Source organism: Parus major, chromosome 3 (assembly GCF_001522545.3).
Source record: "Parus major isolate Abel chromosome 3, Parus_major1.1, whole genome shotgun sequence".
NCBI lineage: Eukaryota > Metazoa > Chordata > Aves > Passeriformes > Paridae > Parus > Parus major.
Genome location: NC_031770.1, coordinates 42,540,535 through 42,554,797, shown reverse-complemented (window position 1 = coordinate 42,554,797; position 14,263 = coordinate 42,540,535). Strand labels below are relative to the sequence as shown.

At 39.5% G+C, this 14,263-nt stretch overlaps 1 protein-coding gene across 6 annotated transcripts in view; it reads right to left on the bottom strand.

Moving 5' to 3' along the window:
* DISC1 (DISC1 scaffold protein) overlaps nucleotides 1-14,263 on the bottom strand; it is a 190,910-nt gene that overhangs the window by 155,920 nt on the left and 20,727 nt on the right. For all 6 annotated transcript variants that reach the window (XR_001520585.3, XM_015622559.1, XM_015622557.2 and 3 more), the window contains one exon: nucleotides 11,744-11,813. Coding sequence is in view for 5 of the 6 variants with exons in the window: in XM_015622559.1 (XP_015478045.1) it covers nucleotides 11,744-11,813 (70 nt within the window). In the remaining variant the exon portion in view is untranslated. The remainder of the gene's footprint in view (nucleotides 1-11,743; nucleotides 11,814-14,263) is intronic.

The window sequence follows — 14,263 nt, the reverse complement described above, 5'->3', positions numbered from 1 at the left end:
AAAGGACTTCTTTTTTTTTTCCCCTTTGAGAGAAGCAATAACAATGGAATAATTTTAGCATGTAAGGCTGCTCCTACATATTCAGCCTGAGTGGGTCAGTCAGTACAACACCTACACGTAGGAAGAGCCTAAATATTTTGAAAGCAGGAGCAGGGCAGAGAGAAACACCTCTTGGATAAAGCAAAGGGCAAGTTCACTCAGCAAGCAAAGTGGCAACAGTGCATGACATTGGGAGTAAAGATGATTTGTTTCTCTGCCAGATTTCTTTGCTCCTTCTTACTTGGAATTTCACGATTGTTTTCAAAAATTTAAAAAAAAAAAAAAAAAAAAGGAAGGAAGGGCCATTTAAATTAAATAATAACATCCTATGTATGCCTCATAGTAAGTCCTGGGAGTTACAGATGGGGAAATAAGCACCTGAGACAGGAAATAAAAAACTGCACAAAACTCAGACTTCTCTACACGCAAACATGAACAGATTTGTGATGGTAGAATAATTATATCAGAAAATCAATGTAGTAGCAGTGCTTCTGAAGGCACATTGCTCTGAAATAGAATTAGATTTTAATTCTGAAGTAATTTTACTTTGGATTATTTTTTCCTCCCAAATAATTCTTGTTCTTCTCCTCCTCAGTGTCGTCAGCATTTCTTTCCCTGGAGAACTTTGTCATTTTACACAACATTATGAAATGTTTTGGGGTTTTTACATATACATGTTGAGTCTTCTTACCCTAGGTTCTTCAAGGGAAGTGACATAGTCTGACCAGAACCTCTTTGTTCAGAACTCCTCACCATTTTCATTATTATTAGACAGCACCAGAAAAACCAGGTGCTAAAGCCTACCTGTGAATGGGGCTATTTCAGCTCTTGCTCAAAAGTGTTTTCTCCACCACATAAAGGTAGTAATTAAAATACTTCAAACCAACACCCCTGCACTTCAATATGAATTTGAGTTTGATTTTAATTACAGCTGTGCACTTAAAAGAGCTGAGCTTTTTGTTTTCACTTAGAAAGACCAGGACAGCAGATTCTCTATGAACATGGGCAACAAAGCATGGCATTTGGCCTGTGAATACAGAGCAGCAGATATTGCTTGCACACATTTGAAGGAGGTCAGTCAGTGTAGCTTCCTTAAGTCAACAGAGTTACTTTCTCAAACCTGAAAACACAAGACCTCAGCAGAACTACTAATGGGCTATTGAGCTTTCTGCTTCCAGTTCACCAGTTTGATTCTTGCTCAGATTAAGAATTGAGAAATCAGTTCCCCTTGAGTGGTATTTGACAGATGAGGACTTTTCAGCAATAACCCTACTAGTAGGCTTTGCACTGTGTTATGGGGTACAGCAGCAACCTTTTCTCTCTGCATTCTTACATGTTCATAATTAAATGAGAGCAATTTAATTTCAAATTACTCCCATTGAGAAAGTTCTTGCTGTCACTCAGGATTCAGACTGAAAAGAGCCCAGCTTCAGCCCAGTGCAGAGGTGCAGCTAAAAGTCATCCCATTACATCATATGCTTTATTTACAAAAAATTAAAAATACATGAGGGCATTTCGTACTCATTTGATAACACAAGAAAAATTCACTTACAGGTTGTATAGCTTGAGGCAATTTTAAAGATACACTTCACTTTAAAACTATAAAAATCTTAGGACTAAAAATAATTTGAATCAAAAACAGATAAAGTAGAATTAGGTTCCAGAATTCAGCTGATACTCACAACCCTAGTCATATGCCCTTTTTTTGATGCCATTATTCATTTCAAATTATGCACATATTTAGAAACAACAGATCACTGCTGTGACTGCATGGCTGATCTTCCCCTCTATAAGGAAAACTGAAGATGAAAAAGAAAAAAAAAATAAAAATCACACAATTTAGTGACACCATCTTTTCCACCTGTGCTTTCAGAAGAACTTTTATTAGCAAAGATCATCCAGAAGTCTCTAAAAATACTTTCTATTCCAGTAGCATTTGTTTTACTGCTATTGGCATGCATAATGAGAAATTCCAAACTACTTTCTTTTGAATTTCCAGTTTTCTAACAAGTGATCAGTATTACTTTTTCATAAAAAGAAATCCTTCCTAGATAGTGATTTTAGTTATTTATATGTTCTCTTGGGTATTCAGATTTAATGACGCACGTAAAACTGGTACTGGACATTATCAATTACCAGCTACTACAAAATACCAAATTGACAGTTTTAGAGAAGCAAATACCATATTCTCACTGCGAAGTTTCAAATGCAAGCATGGAGTCTACTATTTTGTAAAGCAAAGTCAGAACTGTCTTTTCCCCTCATACACATCACAGGATCACACTATTGCCTATAATACATTTATCACAGGCAGCACAAGGCTTGTCCTGCTAACTTATCAGCCAGGGCAACTAGTTTAGTTATAACAGTAATACGAACTTTCAGGCATGAAAAATCTTACACACCTGTGTGTCTAAAAGCTTATCTGATTGTGGTCAGACTCCTCAAGATATTTCCCTGTGGCAAACCTTGTCTGGAATTCATGGTCCTGAAAAATCCCACACTGAGAATGAGTGTATTTAAGTCCAGAAGGTCAACAGCTGTACTCATAGTTAATGGCTAATCTCATTTGCCTCACAACACAAAAGAAAATTTTCTAGAATTGAAATCCTAGAGTTAGACAAAAATCTTACAAAACAGATTTGTTCAAGAACGCTTCTTAAGTATTGGAGTGATATTGTTACTCCTGTCAAATTTGAAATGTCTCTTGTGTGCTCTCACTCAATATACCTCAAGTACACCAGGTTTTCAAAACACATCAGTTAGCACCTCTTTGCCCTATGCCCCTTGAAAGCTTCTTCAGGCAAGAGGCAGAAACTGAAATGTCTGAAATTTAGATATTGTAATTCCTGATCTTAGAACAACCTATTCCAATTTTAGAGTTAGATATTAGGACAGCATAGAAACATTTAGGTACAGTATGTCATGAAAAAAATCAATCAGATAAAAACCCACTCACTTCTAAGCAGGCCTTATTCTGGAGACCATGACTCCAAAGGCTTCAATATACAACACACTCCCTGACACTGGTGCAAGGCAACAGATTCTCTGTATGGTGCCACAGCACATATAAACCCAAATGGGTTTTGTTCTTTACTTCCCCTGAGTTTCTCAAGAAGCTGAATGATTTCTGGAGAGCTTCTAGCAACTCCAGGGTTAAAGCCTTTTCTCCAAGATGTTATTTTTCCATGGAATCATCAGCAGGGAGGCATACAGGGGCACTTGGCAGTGCCAGAGGCACACACAGATGAACACCCACAAATAAATCAGATCAATAGTACATTCTGCCATGACCTAAACAAAAATGGCTGTACATCCTTATCTAGTTCCATCACCATGTTGGAATTATGCCTCCAAATCACAGCACCTCACCTTGCTTTGTTCCCAACTTTGCCAAACATCAAACCAATTCAACTTACTAATTTCATTTACTTTTTTTCCCATTTAAAAAAATAATAAATAAATCTCAAGTCCAGCACTTTCCACACTTCAAATCAAAACCCACCAGGAATCTTGACTGGTATTTATACAGTATATATACAGTTTAATAACTGGTAAGCAAGTTTGAAACTCACATTACCTGACATCAGTTTTGAGGCTCCCACAGTCAGCATTTCCTATGGACTCACTGACTCTTTGTCCAACACATGCTATTGTATATATGAATGCTAGGAATCTGACATCTCCCCACTTGGCTGTTTTCATTAATGCTTACTGCCACAAATGTATCGCTGTCCTAAGAGCACTAAAGAGCTCCACAGAACACCACATTTTCTGCTTTCACCTTCCAGGGGCTAATGATAAAGTAACACACAGAAGTCTGCATATGGCAAAGGCAGGGCAGTGAAGCATCAGAGAGAACAGACACATCTGCAGAACTATGAACACACCCTAGCATGGGCAGTTTGGCATGGACAGGTGGACACAGAGGAGAGGAGGGATATCTGAAGAGAAAACAGAAGTTAACTGACTTGAGGCAATCACACTTTGCAGGGGAGTTTGGAAAGCAATGGAAGGGTTGAAGAGATCTCCAATATCCAAAATCCTGTTAAGGATTTTGACCAGACACCATTCAAGAAGCAGCAAAGAGCATTATTGTTTCACCACAGAAGATTTATACTGAAAGATTTTCATGTTTGCTTTCAAATGGTAGTCACATTCACTCAGCATCTTTTTAATCCAAATTCACACAGAAATTGCATTATCGTGGCATCTAGAGGTTTCTGCCCATGTCCAGTCATTTATTTAGCAGATAATAATTGAAAGGAGCAGGTGTCCCACTTCCCTTAGAATTTTTATATCCTAAGTGTAAGACAAGGGCAGCAAAATCAGTTTCTGGTTGTTGGTTGAATTAATAGCCATGCTGTCTCCAGTGGTCGTCTTGCAAATGAAACACAGTTTTCTTATCTGGAGCTAATATTTTAAAGAGCTAGGGAAAGATAAGTCTGTTCTGAATATAAAATTTGTTTTCAAGTGCAAACTAAGCAGATGGGCTGGCTGGGTATCAGGAGAGCCATGTCATTCACTCAGTGGGTACCGTCCAGATAGCACATCAACACTTCTCCCAAGTTATACCCATTAGAACCCAGTGCTTCAAACAGCAATTCAGCAAGTAAGATCTTAAATTACCCATAATTGCTTATTTTGTTCGTATTTTTGTCATTGCTTGTTTGTTTGTAAAAGACTAGCCAGGCTGTCTGGGAACAGCTTGGCTGCATCATGGACTGAGAAACAGAGCCCGGCAACCCTAGGAGGGTGGCCGGCAGTGTCAGTTTTAGACAGCAGATGGCCAGGAGCAGAGAAAGCTTCCAAGCACTCTGTATGCCAAAACTTCAGCAATTTTCCTCTTGTCAAGCAGCTTCCAGAAACACAAGATGTAGCTGAACCTCTTCACTCTGGCCAAGATTAAAATACAAGAGCATGGCAGAATCCCATAAATTACTACCACTTCCTAAAAATATTTAGGCTGCACAGTTCAAGCAAGATACTGCATGACTACGGCAGTTTCTGCTAGAATATTGACTAAGGAACTAGAGATACAGAAAACACAAGTGTATTTTCAACGTGGAGCATAACTAGACCTGTTGGTCAGCAAGATCTGGTTCTACCTCAAAGATGTTCATTGATGTGGAACAGAACTGGTCTAAAATAAGGATTTCAAAAGTGTTTCAAGAACCTGCTGGAGGTGCACATGTTTCTCATGTAATGAAACAAAAAGTCAAAGTACCCAGAAATGCATACTAGATTTCTCTCTCACAAGCAATTAATACTATTATTTTAGTATTAAAAGAAGTTTTTCCAGTTGTCTACCTGCAGCAAGATAAGGAAATTCATACCTTTAAATTGTGACCCCTGCTCAGTTTTGCAATTTAATAAGACCAAACCCAACACAATACTGGATAGGCAGCTGGATAAATCTAACACAGATTGCATAAAAATAAACAGTAATCTTGTTACTGCTGGTTGTGGACAGAAGCCAAGATGAGGCATTTGAACAACAGCATTTCAGTCCACAGCTTCAACGAGCACCAAACAAAGAATGGATATGTGCAAAAAGACTGCTGTTTTTCATTTCAGTCCGCTATCTTAGAGGAACATGGACAAGATGGTAGAGGGACAAGGCTTGTGCTGCTTCTGTTTTGTTGCAAGGTAAGTTAAGTCTAATGTGTACTTCACAGAAGCCTTTACTATCCTCAACCTTCTAAACTCTTTTGGAGACATTATTCGAATTTATCAGAGTAAGACAAGATAAACAAGATCCATGTAACAAAGATTAGGGTTTGAGAATTTATACAAGCCCTTTTTCCCCCTATTTTCTTAATAGCCTTTCAGGAAACTTATAAAAATGAAAAATGAAACCCAGAAGACTTCCACACAGATTTCAGGAAGCTTCTAGAAGCTTGTGGTGAAACAAAGCTCTAACAGCATGGCACAACAGAAGGCTCTATTTGTTCCATCCACCCCAAACCCCTTGACAAGTCAGTGGCCTACGACTGCAAATTACAAGCTTGCAGTAGGTATCCTGTGTCACAGCAGCTCTGCTCCTCCAGCATTCACCACTTTTTATTTAGTCAGCAGCATCAGCTAGAGTGATTCACTAAACATACAGCTGGGTTGAAGATTTAACTTCCAAAGGATACGTGCCACACTGAAACAAGTCCAATCCAAAGTAACGTGTTCTTCGAGAGTTATTTCCAGATATAGCTTCTCTCAAATTCCCTGTCCTTCCTCAGAAAGAAGCCAAGTTGCCTTCGTTTCTCTGTCCTGTTATAGCAGCCATCTGTCAAGCAAGCAGTTTAGTTCAAAATAATAGAAGCACAGTAAAGCAGGGATTCTATCCAACCCTCATCTACAAACAGCTCTTCCAAGAGAAAAGAAATCAAAAAACAAACAAACAAAAAGACAACAAAAAGAACAACACACCACCCACCTGCTTGAATATCAAATTAGTGCAAATGTTTAAGAGCTATGACTGGAAATAGTACTTCAAATTGGGAAAAATACTGCTCCAGTTTGAACTGCAAAAAGAAACTTGTAAAGACCAAACAGATGCACATCTGGCTAGGTATTCAGAGTTTTTGCAAAATTCAGTATTTGCAAGTAGCACTGTAAGAAATGACAAAGGCCTTCCTCTGAGTGCCACTTAACATTTTCAACCCAAGCATTACTGAACATGATTCTCCCTCATTTACTCTCTTCTGCAGTTGCCTTAAAACAAAGAGCTCGTTCAATTGACCAACAGCACCTCTGGTAGCGTAAAGCTACAGGAGAACAACAGCTACAAAGTCTTTCCTTTCCCTTCCTATTCTTGTGACTAAGGGAAAATGTGCAAAACGAGACTCAAGCTCCTACAAGCACCATAGGGTTCTGCCCTTGATGCCCTGCAAATCCTGAGATATGGAAAAGACAATTGGTATTAAGATGTCTTCAAGAAGACAAGAAAAGAGAAAAATATAAAGAGAAAACATGCAAACACTTTTTTCTGCAGAGCACAGGGTGCACAATTCCATGGCAGTTCACCAATTCACATAGCTCATCCTTTGAGAACTCACCTAAAATAACTTAGGCTTACATGACGTTAAATGTACCTACAGCACGAATCCTTATTGCTGAGATAGGATAGATTTTGCCACCACAGGCATAAACATTTCTGTATTCTTTCTGTCATGTTGGACTGATGAGGAGTTTTCTCTGATCTGCTCAATGACCTTCACTGAAGAAAGCTAACTCTGAATTGCATGGGGGAATTAGCATTCCCTACCAGTTGCAAGCAGTGTATGTGCAAAGAAAAAAAAATATTTAAAAAATTATTATCATAATTTAAAAGAATCAGTAGCTCTGCAGCAACTTTTTGCTCAGTAACAAGATGACATGTGAGCCAGAAGTGGAGTTCAGCAGCAAGACTTGGTCATGACAGTTACCGATCCACTTGCCTCTTGTACCAGGCAAGGCTGAGGAGCTCAAGCAGCAAAGAACAGGAAAAATGTTTTCAAATGTTTGGGCAATAGATTGTTCAAAGTGCATTTGAACAAAATGCACTTGCTCCCACTGCAAGCACAACTCCCACAGACACAAATACACAGTCTTTTTTTTTTTTTTCCTCCTGTATTCAGCAGTGTATTTAACCTTGGAGCTGTCAAGCTCCATCATGAATAATGAGCCATGACAACACTCCAAGTGATCCTTGGAGAACACACCAATTTTTCCTATATGCTATGCAAGGCAAAATGCTTATATTCCCATGGTACAGTACCTGCTTTGAAAATATACAGTAATGTGGCCATCAAGAGGAGACCACAAGTAAATACACAAAAAAAAAAAAAAAAGACATTTATTTCCTGATATTTTAGCACCTAGAAACAGCAAGAACAATAAAACACATAACATCCCAAGGGTTCCTCTTTAAAATTATACTGGGATTGAGGATATTTGAATATGCATTTCACATAACCATTTCACAACCAAGGAGCATCTGCATTTGAAACAACCCATGACAGCTACAGCATGAAGAGAGAACACCCTGCAGGTTTCACAGCACTGTGACCTCTAGAAAAAGAGCACCAATGAGGGACATGGGGGTGGCCTCCACCCCGAGCAACCCCCAACGCTGTCAGAACACATTCCCCACCCCACACACGCAGCACTGCCAGAAAGTGTAGAAAAAAATGTAGTTATCTGAATGCCTGACTGAAGCTCCTCTACAACAACACCCTAAGGTGCTGACCCCAAGGCAGGTCTTTCAGAAGGCACAGCACAAATAACCAAGCAATAGCAAGTCATTTCTGCTGTTCGTCACTCAACGGGAGGAGGAGGAAGAAAAAGATTCACCTAAAGAAAGGAAAAACTAGGAAGAAACAAGCTGAAGACTTAAATAGGCATTCCCTTGTCTCTTAAACAACAATGGAGGGTTATGGTTGCCCTGACAAAACCTCATTCAATAAATGCCAATGCATTAACCTGGAAGACACCATGTTCTCTAGCAGCTCAAGCAGCATGCATTTGTCCTGTGTTTCTGCAAGGTGGAAAAACAATTATATCCTTGTTTCTGAGCTGTTTGCAACAAGGTATTTGTCCATGGCTTTGTAGGGGTGACAAGCTTTCCTTTATTTCTGCGTCATTTCCTAGTCTTGTTGCCACAACTAAAAACCCGGTGCGCCCTTTTTCCCTCTCTGTAGGGGCACTACTTTACTTATAATTCAGTTTCAGTGACTTTCTTATACTACAGGAGCTTTCAAAAAGCTCTGTAGAGCCGGAAAGAAACAATGTCAAACTTGTGGTACTTGTCTTTCCTTAAAGTGTGAAGTTTCCAGTGTCAGACAGCAGAAAGCAGTTCTGAGCACTTAGAGGAGTTTTAAATGCTAACACCTCTCCCTCCCACCAAAAGGCCTTTGCTCAAGACTAGATAATTCTTGAAGCGCTGGAGTCAGGAAATCTCTTTTTCTTTCCTGACTATGGTTGAAGCTGGAGAGGAGACTCTAACACCAAAGCAGCAGCTACACATGACAACGTATTTATTGGCAAGTTAATTTTCCCTTGGGAATTTAGCCACACATACCCCTCCCTCCACCTTCTCTCCCTCCCCTCTACTCACCTCTTCCACGTCCAGGGCATTTCACAGCTATTCTCATCACATTAGGTCTATCCTTGCTCTGCAGTGCTACCAAATGAGCAAGAGCTGTGTTGTCACCACACACAGCACTACCATCATCTCCGATTCAAAACAGTTCTGCTCTTAACAGAGGACTCACTCTATACTCAGATTCATTCCCCAAATTACAGGATCAGTAATTTTGTCTCTAGCATTACAGTTAAAATGCCCTCAGCCCTCCCCATGCACCATGTTCATTGCTCCCACTCCCTGATAATACATGGCCATTTACGTCCCACATCACGGCACATTTAGCAATTCCATTCCCTGCTAGCAATATTTGGCAATGAGACCCCTTCAAAGAAGGCTAATTACAGATTTCATTCTAACAGAAATTGCTACTGGGCCTATTTGCAAGCTCTTTAACAAGCTCTCAAACTTCACGCCAGGGAAGACTTTGTTCTCCACCAGGAGCAGCAACATAGCTCTAAAGGCAAAGGTGGAAAGCTTTGCCACTGCAAGATGAAGAAGGAAGGTCACAGTTCTGATTCTCCTTGAAGCTCTGCACCTTCTCCATGCAAGTCTTGTCTTGAAGATACACTCCCTGTGTTTCACCAAAGGAAAACTTAGGGAGCCAGTTTAGCTGCCATGAAAATAATGAAAAGCGGTCACAAAAAAAAACCAACCCAGTTGATAGTTGTATCAGAAGTGGAACAAAGACCAGCATGACAAGAAACAGGTAAAGGACTCAAAAGCTAGGAATTTATAAAATTCAGGCCTGGTTGCATGCATGCATGAAGCATGTCATTTTCTGAGAACAGTGTCAAGGCAGACTTCTAGTTTTCAAAGGGATGGAAGAACTCAAGTCAGTCTCTCAAGCACCTTGGCATCCAGTCCCATACCAGGACCAACGTTTTCTGCCTGTTTATGTCAGGCTTAGCACAGAAAACAACAATCCCACCTGTGAATTCTCTTTATCACTTTCTCTCTCTGCCCATAACATCTGGAGAAATAATGTTTCAGCCAGACCACTCACCTGAGGGGAATTAATGCAAGATTCTGCAAACCACCCTCTGTGCTAACCCCTGCTTGATAACTAGGGTGGAACTGAAAAGGGTGAAAGAAGGAAGTGATCATCAAGAGACAACTGGTCCCATTTTAAGGATTCAAGACTAGTGCCCGGGAAAACCACACAAAGCTTTCTGTGTGAGATTCAGCACAACTCATGGCTTTTCCCTGTGGTCAACGACTATATGGCATCACATGGAGATGTCACACCTGATACACTGCAATACTGCTGTCAGACTGGCTGACTGCCTAGAGGATCCCAGTGGGAATCTGTGGTAACCATGCACACTGAGTACACAGCTGTTGGGAAGTCTCCAACTGAGAGCTCAACCCACAGGCACTTAAAAAAGAAGAGTTATGAGTGTTACACATGTAAAGCACACACATTAATAATGTCTATTTGACAGAGAATAAACCCATAAATATCTACTACAGCCTCAGATTTTAACACACCTAAAGGTTTACCCTGTCAGGAGATGACACACTAAAAGTATGACTTGTGACAGCAGCAGACTCTTCTCCTATACACAGGCAGGCTTTTAAGAGGCCAACAGAATCACTCTTGCAGAAGTGCTACACCCTACCCCCTAGACATTATATTTTCATCTTGGGGACATGTTTGGGAGCAGGAAAACAGAGTCATAATACAACTGCAAAGCATTAGTTTGGAGGGGCAAACCACAAGTCTGACCACTGCCCAATTCCTAAAAGCCAAGAGTATAAAAGCGAGAGGAAAGGAGCTGTCTTCTTCCACACTTATTCTCTGAAGTAACCATATAGATTTCAGTGAAATATTTGCAGACCCTTCCAACTGAAGATAGACCTAGTGGGACGAATTTACCTTAGAACCTCAAGATTATCAAAATATGAGTACCTGAACACAGACCACCACAAAAGAAAACAATAAGAAACCCAACATGCATTAATAGATGCTCTAATTATTAATGTGCACACATACAAAATTTATCAGAAGTGTCAAGGCATTTGAAAGAAAGAGCATAATTGAAAGATAGATATTTGCCAGCAGCTGAATCACCACCTTCTCTAGCTGATTTTGATTGAACTCAGTGGACATCAACTTAATCAATCCCACAGGACAGTATCATTCACTTCTGTAATAGCTGCTGACCTTATTTCTGTGAGCCCTCTTGTAGTGTCATGACTAAATGCGGCAAGCAGCAAATCTCACTCTGTCAGTAGCCAGTGCCTGTCCTTTCTCCTTTTGAGGATTCCACTCATTTCTGCATTTTTTTTCAGTCATGCTGCTTCAAAACAGCTGATCCAGATGGTGGGTATTTGGATTTCAACCTTCCCACATGGTGATGTGGCTCAAGAAAACAAAAACTGTTGCTACCTGCTGCTGACCTACTTTAATTTGTTTCCTGCCACATGACAGAATAAACAATATAGCTCATTGAACTAGTTGTCCACACCTACTCACTGCTATGGAGGGGACATAAAACTAATAGAGGAAGAAGGAAATTAAAAAAAAAAAAAAAAAAAAAAGGCAGCATGATCCAGTGGGGAGCAGGGAGGAGCAATTCTCACCTCTATCATAGTCATCTTCCTCTATTGCTTTTTCCTGAAGCCTCTGAAGCCGTAAGATCAAGGATTTTAACTATGTAAAGAAAAAAAAGTTAGTTATGAAGAAGCTGCATTTAAAAATAAATAGACTATTAACTTCTAGGCAGTATAAATTTAATGGATTACTACATCACTACAGTGGTCAAATTTTGATAGTTAAGCCTGGTATTTGTTAAGTAGACAGACCTATTTGGAAGTCAGCTGAACTGCAGCTACCTGAGCCAAGCATGGCTTTAGTCCAAACACACACACAGAATAACAAATGATATTTCTTGAAAAGCAAAGGAGATTGCGCGATTGCAGGATATTTTTCACCCTTTGAATAAATGAAAGTACAATTACTAGAGGATTCTGTCAGCATGAAATCTACTTCTGATCACACTGTACTCAACAGCATGTTCCCAAGCTCATTCTGACAATTTTCTACCTGAGTTTTGCAGAGAACAAATACAAAATTTCCATATGCAAACCACATTTTATTCTGTAAACAGAAATGCGGTATGAGTATTTTGGAACATATTTACTCATGTTATGGGTCAGAAAAAAGTGCTCATATGCAACCAAAAAAGTTTCAGGCTTATCTACATAATGTTGATATTTGCATTTTCACAATGCAAATGCTAGATGAGGAAAAAAAGCAGAACACCAAGAATACCCCAACCACATACAGAGCACTCTCACATTTCAAAAGAAACTTACCATCATAAAGTTTTATTTCAAAAGTTAACACTTCTCTTTGCTAACATCAAGAGTCTGGACCAAAGTTTTAAATTTACTAAAAATTTCTAAGGCCATTGCAAGTTTTTGCTGTTAAAAGAAATTGGTTAGAAGGTAGGTTTAGTCCTCTCCTCACTGCCATGACAGCCACAGCCTAATATGGCTGCAGATACAAGACTGAAATGTATTTCTTATTAAATTTATGCATGACCTGTACCAAATAAGCCACTATCAGACCCGAAAAAGGTGAGCCTGAAGAAAGCAGCACTGTATATTCTCAAAGCCCAAAGCCTGAAAGTGCTTGGGAGAGGACTAAAATCCACACTTTAGAAATCCTGCACTTAAAAAGATTTCCCTTCTCCCCGAAGCTCTTTCATATTTAATGCTCATATGTAAACTCTAAGTTGCATGCAGAAAAATAGGTACAGCCAGTCAACAGCTTAATAGAAGCACTCAGTTATCAAGACTACACATCAACACACAAACCTTTAAATTCAGGATTTCCCTCTGAATATGGTATGTGAAAGTGGACTAGTAAGAAAAGAACTGTAAAAATAAAGCCAGGAAAGCATCCAAAAATGTTTGATTAATAATAGGCTACAGGATGCTCCAGAAGAAAAACAAATAAAAAACATTGCATACATTCCCATTTCTTCTGTGTTTTACTTTATTTTTACTTCCTGGAACTCCAATCTTTTTTTCTCTGAGGCTAGTGAGGAATATGAATGGTACTGAAGGGAGGAGCTCTGAATCGTCACCTTAAATTATTTTCTGTGTTTTATGCCTGACTTTTTAGTGTTTTAAAAAAGCCTGCAATAGGAATGATTCCAGTGACACTTTTTTCATATACATGATGTACAACAACCATCTATACTGAGAGTACAGCTTTGCTGCTGCTGGCAGTGTTTATTCCATCATGCACTACAGTGGCAGGTCATTTAAAGTCTGCTTGGGTACCACAGCCCAGGCACGCCCACGGCAAACTGACTGATGCTGCCACTGTAAAGTGCTTTCTGTTCACAGGCTGGGGAGACATTCAGAGCTCAACTAATCAAAGACCTGCTTCTGCTACAGCATGGCATGTCCTAGATGTGTAGCAGAGGAAGATCACTTTTTATGTACAGAGAAAGCATAATTTTAACAACTTTGGTATTGTCTCCTTTTCTTGACTACCGTTGCCTTTGTTCCTTTTTGAAAACTTTGGGACTTGCTCATTATCATTACAATAGGAAGGTGTTTCAAATTAAACATACACAACTGGCTAACCAAGGGCAAAGACATCTGAGGGCACAAATCCCCAGTTCTCCATTCAATGAATTAATGAATACAGAAATTAAAGATAGCAATGTTTCTTTCGTGCTTTCAAATAAGCAATACTGAAAAGAAAGAAAAATAATTTCCTATTTTGATTGCATTACATATTCCCAAATTTGCAGCAAATTAATTTCCCAAACCATCTCAGACTATAGGCAAATGGCAATTCCAGGCATGAAACCACAGAAACTGCTCCATGTCAATGTGTGTGATAAGAGAACCTAGTTTGAGTTCTACACACATTATCTATGAAGAGAAAGTACTACGGAGCACTGTAAGCCCAGGTCAGATGTCATGGAAAGCAAAGAAAGAATAAATGTTTCTCAGCCTTCTGTCTTACCCAGACAGAAGGTTTGTGCAAAGTCTCCCCAGAGCAGATTGTTTCATTAGGCCTAAAGACAATACAGCACATCTCACCAGGTACGTGTCTCAGCTGAGAAGTTACAAAGATCT